Raw genomic sequence first — 13,351 nt, 5'->3', positions numbered from 1 at the left:
TACACAATTCTGTTTAAATATAAACAGATGCATGTATTTAAAATGTTGTAATACCTTACAGCTTGACAACCTTCTTTAGTCAAATTACTATCAGGCGGCTTGATGACCACACCAAGTCTATCCTTGTGAGATAAAACTGGAAGTAGAACTCTATCTATTCAATGTGGAAAAGATAGACCTTGTTGCAAATGGTAAAATTCAGGTCTTTTCCTATCATGTTAAATTTGGGTAGAATGAATACACCTGACCAAGTAATCATGTGTCCTGTGTTTGCTACTAGTTGGGCATTTTTTCACACATGTCAAATGATGGGACTTCAATATTAGATATTTGTTATTACAACACCACTTACAACTTGTACTGTGAGATGGAGTAATGGATAATGTGAATTTACTCCCTTAATAGGAAAGCAGCAAATTACTCCTTCATAAGTCTTATCCAAATACAATGAGATTTTGGAGAAGTATACCTTTTCTTTGGTTTGTTGCAGTTAGGTTTAATGTTGAAATCTCAGCAATTGTAAAGAGGTAAGGAATTAATAAATACAATGGGCACAACTTTAGCTTCTCAGTCTTGTAATACAGGTCCTTTACTACACAGGATCTAGATTTTTTATGACATGGTTAGATACATGTTGAAATGCTTGGATGTTGTTGATTATTCATAATAGCACATCACAGTATTAACACCAATGAACAATAAAAATTTAATTAATTTACTGAAATTTACTGATATTTCACTGATTTTCTACCCATCATCTTCAGAGCATAAATTATAATCGTGATGACCACAAGGCACAACTAAATCATTAGTAACAATTCAAATATAACTGAAAAATAACTAATATCCTAACATGGTGTCTTCTATGAGCCAGATAACTATAAAGTTAATTTCCCAGATATATGGCAAACTGATGCAACCATATTTGTTTTGTGAGGGTTGGGGGATGCTTCAGAGCTAATGCTGATTTCACTGATTTTCTACCCATCATCTTCAGAGCATAAATTATAATCGTGATGAACACAAGGCACAACTAAATCATTAGTAACAATTCAAATATAACTGAAAAATAACTAATATCCTAACATGGTGTCTTCTATGAGCCAGATAACTATAAAGTTAATTTTCCAGATATATGGCAAACTGATGCAACCATATTTGTTTTGTGAGGGTTGGAAGATACTTCAGATCTAATGCTGATTCCAAAAATAGCCTGTCAGACCTACAGCAACTTCCATGTAATAGAATGTCTTATTCAATTTATTCTTATGTGAAGGAGCAAGTCAGGACTGCCAGTCCTGACTTGCCATACAGGTGATCAGGATGTAATTTTTGTATTCTTCAAAGCAGATGTTAACTGATGAAACTGAGCTCAGATACTTACATAATACTTTTTCAGCTAATGAATACAGTACATATAAAATATTGCATGCACTCCCGTCCCCCATCGCTTCTGCAACCAATATATAGAATCACAGCAAAGCTATTCCCTCTCGTATATATCAGAAAAGATAACTAAAGTTTTCTACATCATCATCATAACACTAAATATGGATATAAACCATATTGGTCTGTTCCAGTCTCATTAATGTGACTCATAAATATGACTGTAATGAATATGACCATGTTGCCACCTATTAGTGAGAGTGATCATAAGATCTTGACCTGGGAGGTGGCTAAAGGTGTGGAATTTTTGATTAAGACAGGGTATATGTGGAATTACCATGCTGGCAAGTATGACAAGCTTAGGAGATTACTTGGTTCAGTGCCATGGCATATAAAACTGCAAGGGCTGGATGTTGATAGAGCATGGGAAGTGGTCAAGGAGCATTTACAAGATGTTATGGCTGATTGTATACCTAGGGTCCAAATAGTAAAACAAATAGGGATTAAATGGATGAATAACACCATTAAGCTTGAGCTGCAAAAAAAGAAACAACTGTGGAGGAAATTTAAGGAGAAAGGTGACCTGCAGGTACACGAACGGTATAAAGTACTGGCCAGAAGTGTAACAAGTGTGGTAAAAAAAGCAAAAGCAGAATATGAAAGGAAACTAGGTATGCAAGCTAAAGAGAATCCCAAACAGTTCTTTCAATATGCTGCAGGCAAAAAAAAAAACTGTACACGGCAGAATGATTTTAAGGAATGCCGGTGGTAAGGAGATCACTGCATCAGTCAATATAGTGGAATTACTGAGTGAGCACTTTGCAAGAGTATATCATCCAGGTGGCGACATTGAAAGAATGAAGGAACCATTAGTTTATACGGGAATCGTGATGAATGAAGTGGAGGTGAATAGTCTATTACAGAACCTTAATGTGAATACATCTGTGGGATTGGATGCTATACCGGCACAGGTCTTACGTGAAGCAGCTAAAGAATTATCAGTGCCCTTGACCATGTTGTTAAATCTGAGTCTTGGATCTGGTTTACTCCCGAAGGTATGGAAAGAGGGGAATATAGTTCCACTGCATAAAGGAGGATCCAAGACTACTGTTGCAAATTACCGACCGATCAGAATATCAGGAGTCGTTGTCAAGGTCTTGGAGAAAGTAGACAAGGGAAAAATACAGGAATGGATTGATGAAAATGAAATACTGTACGGGGGACAGCATGGCTTTGTGAAGGGTAGATCATGCCTCAGTAACTTGCTCAAGTTTTATAACACAGTGACGGCTGAACTGAATAAGGGTAATGGGTTTACAGTGATACTGCTGGACCTGGCTAAGGCCTTTGACAGGATACCACATGGAATTCTAATAAGTAAACTGCAACATATGGGAATGGATACAGGGTTGGTGAGATGGAGAGGTGGGTGATTGATGGAGAGATATCAGAGAGTAGTTTATTCAAGAGTAGAGTCCAAAAGACAGCCTGTGACTAGTGGTGTGCCGCAGAGTTCTGTTCTTGGACCACTGCTGTTTAATTTGTTCATTAATGATATAGGGAAGGATCTAAGAGGAACAGTTCATTTGTTCGCTGATGATGCAAAGTTGGGTAGGGCAATAGTGAATGCAGAAGATGTCAAAATCTTGCAGGATGATTTGGATAGATTGGAGTTCTGGGCTAAGGAGAATGGATGTCAAGTTAATGTGACAAAATGTAAGGTTATGCATTTTGGGGCGAAAAGATTAGCAGCAGTATACCACATTGGTGGAGCTGTACTCCAGGAGATTGATGGGGCCAGGGACTTGGAAATGTTGGTAGATAGGGAGATGAAGTTTAGAGGGCACATTGCAAAAGTGGCTAAATCAGCTCATCAACTCACTTGGTTGTCGAAAAATACTTTGATGAGCAGAGACAAGCAAGTTATTGTTCCTCTATACTGAGCCTTGATAAGACCTCATCTCGACTACTGTGCCCAGATTTGGTCATCTAGGTTTCTTCTTGATGGGGAGGAGGTTGAGAGGATTCAGAGGCGAGTGAACAAGATGATAGCAGGTCTATGGAATGAACCTTATGAGAACAGGTTCAAGATTTGTGGGTTGCAGAAATTGGTTGATAGGCGGAAAAGGGGAGAAATGATTGAGATATTCAAATTGCTGAAGGGTTTCTATAGGATTAATTCAGAGGATATTTTTGAGATCAGGATTGGTGGTGGGAGAACTAGGGGGGGACAACAACTATGGAAGCTGAGCAAGAGAGTGGTTAGCAAGGGTGTTAGAGCTAGGTTCTTTACTTTTAGAGTGGTAAATGAGTGGAATAAGCTGCCAGATCTGTTGTGGGTGCTATGACAGTGAGTGAGTTCAAGGCAAGGTATGATAGATACTGTGAGAATGTCAAATAGTTGTGTGGACATGATGTTTAGGGCCTCCCTTGATGAGTCTAAGGACGCCCTGGAGTCACCCATAATAATAGTAATAATTATCCATCCAATATCCTTTTTTGAGGTCTACCCTGCCTTCTCTTTCCAACTGGCTTGTATTTTAGTATTTGTTTAGGATATCGGGTGTTGGCTATTCGGTTTACATGTTCAATCCATTTTTGTTTATAATTGTTTAGTTTTTCTTGTATTGATTTTGTTTTTAGTTCTTTTAAAATGTCTTCTTTTCTTTTTTGTTCTAATAATGTGCATTTTACGGTTCTTCTCATAAATCTCATTTCACTTGTTTTTATTCTTTGTTTATCTTGTTTGTTTATTGCCCAAATTTCACTGCCATATAATAATGTGGGCACGACTAATGTATTGTAAATTTTCAAGCATGTTTCTTTTTGTACTATATTTATGTTGAGTGTTCTATTTATCAGGCATATAATCTGTAAAAATTTTGAAGTTTTTAATTTTATGTCTTTTTCTCCTTCATATGACATTTCACATCCAAGATAACTGAAAGTATTTATCTGTTCTATTATTTTATTATTAATAACTATTTTGCTTCTAACTGGAGTTTGTCCACAAAATGCCATTGGTTTAGTTTTATCTATGGAAATTTTCATTCCAAACAGTTCTACTATAACATAACATAGAATAAAAGCCAAAAGGCAATTTTTCTGGCAACCTTAATAATAATGAAGGGGGATACAAATCTTTTGATGTTTATCTGCCAGTAAGCGAAACTCTAAGAACTAGGACTAATTTCTATGAGTTTCATACCGAAAAACTATTGGCAAATCCAAGTGTAAGTAACCACTTGGTAGTACAACACCAAGGCAACTCGTATCAAAGGTGGAGCAAGCTCCCTCACTATCCTTGATATTTTCTCATAATGTAAAAACACAGCCCCTAGGGGATGTAACCGGTTTCAACCTTTATGGCATTCGTATAGTGACGGTATGTAAGTTCTTTTCACTTAAACCTTGTCATCTTCCAGGTCTACCTACTCACTGATGAGACCTCAAAAAAAGGTTGAAACCGGTCTGGGTAGTGACCTCTCCTCATAATGTAATTATAGTATTACATCCCCCAGGTGCTGTGTTTTTACATTATGAGAAAATATCAAGGATAGTGAGGGAGCTTGCTCCAACTTTGATACGAGTTGCCTTGGTGTTATACTACCAAGTGGTTACTTACACTTGGATTTGCCAATAGTTTTTCGGTATGAAACTCATAGATCTTAGTCCTAGTTCTTAGAGTTTCGCTTACTGGCAGATAAACATCAAAGGATTTGTATCCCCTTCATTAGTTCTACTATAATGTTTAAATTATATATTGCTCTTTGTAAATTGTCTCCCTTATCTGATATTATTATCTGATCATCTGCAAATTTTCTACAAATGTGATTAATGCCATGTTCAAACCATTCCTTCAGCTTGCAACCTTTAGCCATTCTCTCAAAGTCAGTTTTATCCTTTTACTCATTCAGGAGTGTACAAAGTTCCTTGTGCCTGCACTTTAGCCTATTTTGGACAGAACTGGTAGATCAGTTGACATCGGCCTTGAAGAACACAAAAATAACATCCACAATCATCTTTATGGAAAGTTGGTACTGGCAGATTATGCTCTGGATACTCCTTCACATAGGATTAAATGGAAAAAGACATCACTATTACATAGAAGTCACTACAGGTCTGAGAGACTGTTTTTAGAATCAGTGTCAGCTAAGCACTCCCTCATCCTCAACAATTATAACTGTATTAATTTGCTAAAAATCTGGGAGATAGTCATTCTGAGACCAGTAGTCGAAATCACTAGCTCCCAGATCTTTTTCTTTTTTGATATAACTGAAAAAGAAGCGCCTCCATAGTGCAATTGGAAGAACGACGAGACGTTGCGCCCTTCGATTGGAAAAGGCCTAAGTTCAATTCTCGTCATGACAGGAGGAATCTTTATATGGACATTTTCAATTGAAGGTGAGTTAGCCAATCTCATACGGAGGTAGCAGGGTTTTTTCTCCCAGAAACTGTGGTTTTTCATCCTGCATACAGACAAATCGTCCCTTCAGAATACACGCAATTTACAGACAAAAAATACTAGCTGTGGTGGTGAGTGGTAGATGGCGTTGTTGTTGTGCGTGATTGGTAATAGAGGTTCTGTGTAGTGGTGGAGATGGGGAGTTGTGCAGTTGGTGTCCTCCCATGATAAGTCTTTGGACTCCTTGGAGGTGTCACGAATAACAGTAATAATAAGATGAAGCTAATGGCCCTATGTAAGCGGATAACTTCAAATTAACTTTATAGTTATCTGGCATACAGAGGACACTATGTTAGGACATTAGTTCTTTTTCAGTTATATTTGAAATGTTTCCAATGATTTAGTTGCATGCCTTGTACTTGTCACTATTATAATTTGTGCTCTGAAGATGGTGGGTAGAAAACCAGCAAAATATTAGTAAGTTTCAATATGAGGGTGGTCTGAAAAGTCCTCAGCCTAACAATGAAAAAATGAATTTATAATTTCAAAATAATTTTTATTTTTCAACAGAATCTCCCTTAAGACTAATACCTTTATTCCAGCGATGCTCCATTAGCCATTACCCTGTAATGGTAAGATCTGCAAAATACCCCTCTACAGCTGCAATCACCTCTTTATTCGAAGAAAAATGCTGACCAGCGAAGAAGAGTTTTAGTTTTGGGAAGAAATAGAAGTCAGAGGGAGCCAAAAACTCAGTTATTTGGCTCTTTGGGAATAGGGTGGATGTTCCAACAATTCATATTGCAAATCCCTTAATTTTCCCATTGTCATAACACCTTTGTGGGCAGGTGCATTGTCCTGATGAAAGATGATTTTTTTTCTACTGCAAACCGGGTCTTTTCTCATGAATGTTTTCATCTAGTCTGGTTAAAAGATCAGAATAATATTCCCCATTTATTGTTTTACTCTTTTCAAGCTAATTAATAAACAAAACGCCTTTAGCATCCCAAACCACCGATGCCATGACCTTTCTGCTGATGGAATCGGCTTCTGTCCACTGTTTTGACTGCTGTTTGGATTCTGGTGTGTGTGATGGTGAATCCAAGTCTCATCCACAGTAATAAATCGATGCACAAAATCAATTTTATTCTTGTTAAAATGCTCCAAGCACTGTTTAGAGATTTTCATGCGAGTGCATTTTTGATCTGCTGTGAGCAGCGTGGCACCCATCTTGCACAAAGCTTTTTCATTTACAATTCTTCATGCAAAATATATCCTACACATTCTTTTGAAATGCCTATAGTCTCAGCAATTTCACGCACTTTGACTCACTGGTCATCCAATACCATATCGTGCACTTGATCAATGATTTCTGGTGTTGTTACACTTTTTGGATGTCCTTCGTGTGGATCATCTTCAAGGCTGGTACAGCCACGTTTAAATGTCGCAGCCCAAATGAATTAATAAACTTCAAATGAATTTCTTTTGGCGTTAAACCTTCTCTTACAAAGAATTTTATAACCACGATACTCAATTTTTTCCATTTCAAGCATCCATGCTTATGACAGATGTCCCTTATGACACTAGAATGACTTGTAATTTCACATGGATGCTTATGACAGATGTACCAAGTTAGAAAAAAAAAAAAAAAAAATCTTGCCGATAGTGCTGCCGTCTATGGTCGAGAAGTTTTCAGACCATCCTAGTAAAATGAATTTCATTTTTTCATCTGTTGGCACTGTTAATGCCATGAAGTATTAGTATGGACAAAGTTAGAATGATTGTCAACATTCGTGCTGAACAAAGATTAACAGAATACAGGATCACTGCTTTATAAAAAAGATAAATATTTCATATAAATATTGTTATTAATAAAGCTGTGATGTATAAAATCATTCCTGATCACTCTTTTTATTTTTTGCTGTGATAAATTCTATCTCCTGATTATACAACATATTTTACTGATTCATATTTTACTCAGTATAATATTTTCTCCCATTGATCCCTATCAATATATATGAAATATGTACAAATATTACCTTTGTATTCATCAAGTTTTTCAGGGTGTTCAACTTCCATGTGATGTATAGAGGCATCATGATCAGCAAAAATCAGGGAATGACAATAAGGACAATGCTGCAATCCTTTTTTTTGACCCTGATGAAAAATACATTCTACTATAAAGTCATATCAATCTCAATAACATTTTCAAACAGATAAAATGAAAAATCCAAATTGTAAAAGGGCATTTACAATTTGGAGACATCATGATAGAATATATTATTCAAATATTAGATATAATAAAATAGTTTGATTTTAAGTAACTGCAGTGATTTTACATAACTCAGACAAGCTAGTAATACTGTTCTAGTTATGATTTTAATATTGAACATTTTATTAGTAATTAAATTTTTTGTTGTCATTAACATCAGCTATCTCATAAAATAATCCTCAGAGGAATATTTTATGACTTTTCGCAAACTTCTTTGTATGCAGATTCTTCGTTTTAAATATTAACATATTAAATTTAATATTTAAATATTAACATATTAAATTTAATATTTAAATATTAAACACAATATTAACATTATGTCATCATTAACATTGGCCAATTCTCTTACTCATAGAATTATGCGTTGTTGATGATATGTACAGATTAATTTTCAGAATTTGTAATTTTCATATTACAAATGCCATATGAAATGAGTTTATCAGGAACATAAGGCTAAAAATTAAACTTGGTTGTTGTCAGAGTGAAATCATGAATGAAATAATTTCTGATGCCACTAAATGTCCATAGTATTATTATGAATGCTCATCCAAGGACTCTTTGAAGTGGAGAGCCCATTTAGATATTCAAATATCTATCATATCTCTCCTTGAAAACATTTACTGAAGATGCATTTACAAGATGCAGAAACCTTTTATACACACTTTTACATCAATGCATCCCACAATGATGTTCATGAGTAGTAAAGAAAACAATTTTTGTGATTCCTATGAATTCACTACAGTAGGAGTAAAGCTGATTTTAGTTCAATAATTAAAATATTAATTTATGTGGTCAAATACTATAACATGCATTAAAGAAAATTATTTAGATCAGGCATTGCCAACTTCATTCTATACGAGGGCCAATATATGATGAGTGGTAGCGTCACGGGCCACAATAAACTCTGCATTTTTTCAAGGCAATAGTTATACGTATTGAATTACTATATTTGTTAAATCATTTTACTACTCATCATCATCATAATGCGTATCAAGGATTTAGGCCTAGCATGGCCTGATCCAGCCTTAGAAGTCATTGTTGAATCATTTAAGAGGACGTCCTGGTTTTCTTTTTCCTAATTTTACTACTGGGAGAACATTATAAAATACTTGATTAATTTAAATATAAGTTGTTAAATTAAATTTAATTTAATTACATATTTCTGGTTTTTTATATATATAACACAACTTATGTGCATTCATGTGTGGCGACAAGTTCATCAAAGTCGATTTATTATTATTATTATTATTACTATTCAGGCCTCCATGGAGTCGAAAGACTCATCGTGGGAGTCCTTCCTAAGAACATAAAGTCTATCATACCACTCCTTAAACTCATTGATCGTTCTCGCACTCACCACTTCATCAGGCAATGCATTCCACGGTTCAACCACCCTCCACGCAAAGAAACTACTCCTCACCCTCTTGCTCACAGTTTCCTTTTGTAACTTCCAGGAATGGCCCCTTGTCATCACTCCTTCCCGCTGTTCAACCAAGCGAAAGAACTCCCCAGTGTCAACCCTGTAACCACCTCTCAACAGTTTAAAAGTCTCAATCATATCACCTCTCGTTCTTCTATCCACCAAACTCTGCAGTCCACATTCCCTCAGCCGATCCTCATAACTATCGTTGTACAGTCCTGAAACCATCTTTGTCATCTGTCTTTGTATCCTTTCCACAGTTAATTTATCCCCTTCAAATCCTGGAGACCAAATCTGAGAACAATAGTCCAAGTGTGATCTGATCAGAGACTTATACAACGGAATGATAACCCTCTTATCTCTGCAGGTCAGTGTTCTTCTCATAATTGCAGCAATCCTCTGTTACCTTCACCACCTTTGCAATATGTCCCCTAAACTTCAGGTTTCTATCAACCATCAACCCCAGATCTCTTGTCTCCCCAACTTCCTCCAGCATAACTCCTCCCATAGAGCATGCTGCATCCCATCGTTGTTTCCCAAACCTCAAGACCTTACATTTTGCTGCATTAAACTGAGATCTCCATTCGTTTGCCTATCTATCTAGCTTATTCAAATCCTCCTGCAGGGCTACCACATCAGCACTATTACTAATAATCCTTCCCAGCTTCGCATCATCCGCAAACAACTGACTATCCTTGCAATCTACTGGCAATATCATTGATATAAAGGTTAAACAATATAGGTCCCAGTACTGAGCCCTGTGGGACCCCACTTGTAACCCTCTGACTCCTTGAAACTGCCTCACCATACACAACTCTCTGATACCTATCAGACAGCCAATCCTGAATCCAGTTGACCAATCTGACATCCAAACCCATGCGTTGCAACTTAAATATCAGCTTATCATGTGGCACCCTGTCAAATGCCTTCACTAAGTCTAAGAAAATGGCAGTATATGCCATTTTATGATTTTCAACGATGATGACGATATTCGTAACAAATCCTGAAGGTGGTCATCAGTCAATCGGCTTCTTTGTGACGACAATACTTGCAAACACATAAGGCACTGTGGTTTGTTGTCGTTATTGTTTATAAACAGAAATTTATTTTCCCATTTCTCCAGAAATGACCTGTTTTCTTCACAGATCTTACGTTTCTTACTCGTAGTACACAAAGGCTGAAATAACTGACGAGGGGACACAAACTGCAACAATAATACTGTTAACTGTGAAACCGAGTCTCTGAAACTGATCACTGTCACCAGAGCAGAGCAAGTGGCTTTCAATGATGCGTTACTCTGGAGCGCATAGAAATCTACCACTCCCACTACTACAACTCGCACAGAGAAGCAGTAGATTTTATAAATTGAGTATTCATTTTAAAGCAATTTTGATTCTGTGTTGAGAATATAAATTCTTTCCGTCATTAGAAATAATGAATATAACTAGTATATCAATCAGAAATCTACAGTTGAAACTAACAGCTAAATTAATAATACATATAATTTAATATAATTTTTATCCTGCCGTGGGCCACACAAAATCACGTTATGGGCCTGCTGTTGGCCACTTATGATTTAGATTTTACTAACTTATTATTATTATGCATACACCTCTTAGGCTGCTCTTTATAGTTCTCCAGAGTCTTATCATCAGTCTTTTCATGACACTGTATCACAATATCCTCTTTTTATGCAACTCTTGCTTTAAATAGTTATTCAACTGCAATGCAAACAATTCTCCAAATTCTGGGAATGCAGTCAGATATAGCTTCCTTTAAAGGACTTGCCATTTAAAGGAAGCTATATCTGACTCTGATTAATTCCCATGCACATTTGATCGCTCTACCAACAGTTTCTCATGCCAAGGAAATTTGAAATAACTCAAGATAGCTTTTCATTTAATGATCTGCCATATAGTTATATGTCCCTTCTTAGTCAAAGCTCTTGCATTCATTTTCACCTCTCGAGTAAAAACTATATAATCACTCTCACCAGTTCGAGACATAATGGCCAACTCATTTATAGAATAAATGAGTTGGCCATTATGAGTTACTAGATAAAATTTTCTTGTACAGTGAGTCTTTTCTTCATGAGCCACTTAAGGTAGTTATCCAGAATAATTCTATAAATTCACTTGTACTTAATCTGCATGGTTTCAACTCTAGGAATATAGACTAGAGGGCAGAGAAATCACCCCTAATGTAGTCCTCCATGTATCCATAAGAGTATCTACATAGTTCACAGTCTTCTTCAGATGATACTAGCCTGTAGCAGCACCCAACTGCGTATTTTGTTCTGTTTAATCATTATCTCATATGAAACAGCCTGAAACCTATTTTCTTATTACTTGTGCAACTACCAAGTTTTCTACTCTAGTTGGATTTAATTCCTATACAATCATTAATAGTACTTCCCTGCCCATGTTGTAACCCCATCAAATTCTTTTCCTGTAACTTTTGCAGTTCTCACTAAAAAATTTTGGTCATACATCTATCAATGCTCAGAACTATTTATTCATAATGCTTCTGATATTAGTGTATGTACGTAACTGACTACCAAGTTGATCAGTTGAATCTCTACCCAAATCACCTTCCTTTCCTATTTTCAGTTAATATTTTTTTTTTTTCTTGACAGAATCAGTCTTGAATTTCCTTGAGACATCTCCTATAAAGAAGCTGTCAGTCTCCCTTCACTCTGTTTGTCCTTACACTCATATTCTTTACCACTTAATGGAATGCATGCATTCTGCACCTTCAGGAACCACCCAGACACATCTAGTTTCCCAAACAATTCACATTCATTTTTTCATCAAACAACAATTTTTCCAAGTACCTGACAAGAAAACTATTCAAATGTGGTCTATCTCGCAAGTACAAGTACAAAAGATGGATTGGGATGACCATCAAGTCATCCCAATCCATCTGCAATATTTCACATCATTTCTTCTCATTTGATATTGTAGCTTCTCCTCAACTAACTCCTTTCCTACTGTGGACAATCTCACAATTTTTATTCTTTTGCTCTTTTTTTTTTTTTTAAATCATTCGACAAATCTTTCACATATTCTTTCAAACAATACTTTTCTCATTTTTTTTTTTTTAAAATCATTCAACAAATCTTTCACATCTTCTTTCAAACGATACTTTCTCATATCAAATCATTCACTCTGACCAACACAATTATGTCATCGGCTTATTCTACTTGCTTAGATATTGTTTCAATTGCATCACAAATCATTGCATCCAAGAAACATTTTTGTTACTCAATCTTCCAGTATGCCTTGTTCGTGGCATTGCTGCATATCATCAATCCTTTTTTCACATGCTTATGCTTTCATGATCCTTCCAGACTCAAAACTTCCACCATTGTGCTGAATCTCTCTTTTCTTTTTTTCTTTTTTTTTGGCTATTTCTTTAATGTCTTCTGTATATTTCATATCTTTCATATCACAATGCTGACACCACTTTGAATTCAAACATCTTCCATTCTTGCTCATATTTCACAGAGTGCGCAATTTCACAGACCTGAAACATCATTTAATTTGCTCACTCATCTGAATTTCCATTTCATATTCAACATTTCGTGTTCCTCAATCTGCCTAATTATCACACATTTCTGACATGTATTATATATGAGATTTAAGGCATCTTGGTTTGCTGCCAAATGATTTATATGTAATTCATGCCAATTATTCATACACAATCAGTAATTTCTTGCCCTACAGATACCTGCAATGTGTTTGGCAAACTCCTGGCCAATAAAGCATCCACAGCAGCACAAAGGAACAAAACTAATTTCAGGAAGAAACTGAACAGTTTGATAACAGAAAAGTAAAGCCACATAAGAAATTTACCTTATGAAAGAAGT

The 13,351-nt window shown here is 35.9% G+C and overlaps 1 protein-coding gene across 2 annotated transcripts in view; it reads right to left on the bottom strand.

Annotated features, from left to right (window-relative positions):
- The window catches only part of LOC150097552 (uncharacterized), a 468,344-nt gene that overhangs the window by 360,768 nt on the left and 94,225 nt on the right, over window positions 1-13,351 (bottom strand). For both annotated transcript variants that reach the window (XM_090407136.1, XM_090407137.1), the window contains exon 6: window positions 7,831-7,948. In XM_090407136.1, the coding sequence (XP_090263262.1) occupies window positions 7,831-7,948 (118 nt within the window). The remainder of the gene's footprint in view (window positions 1-7,830; window positions 7,949-13,351) is intronic.

This window comes from Typopeltis vanoorti, chromosome 17 (assembly GCF_054136105.1).
Source record: "Typopeltis vanoorti isolate ZY-2024b chromosome 17, IOZ_Tvanoo_1.0, whole genome shotgun sequence".
NCBI lineage: Eukaryota > Metazoa > Arthropoda > Arachnida > Uropygi > Thelyphonidae > Typopeltis > Typopeltis vanoorti.
The sequence above is the reverse complement of the archived record's forward strand: the minus strand, read 5'-3'. Positions and strand labels throughout refer to the sequence as shown.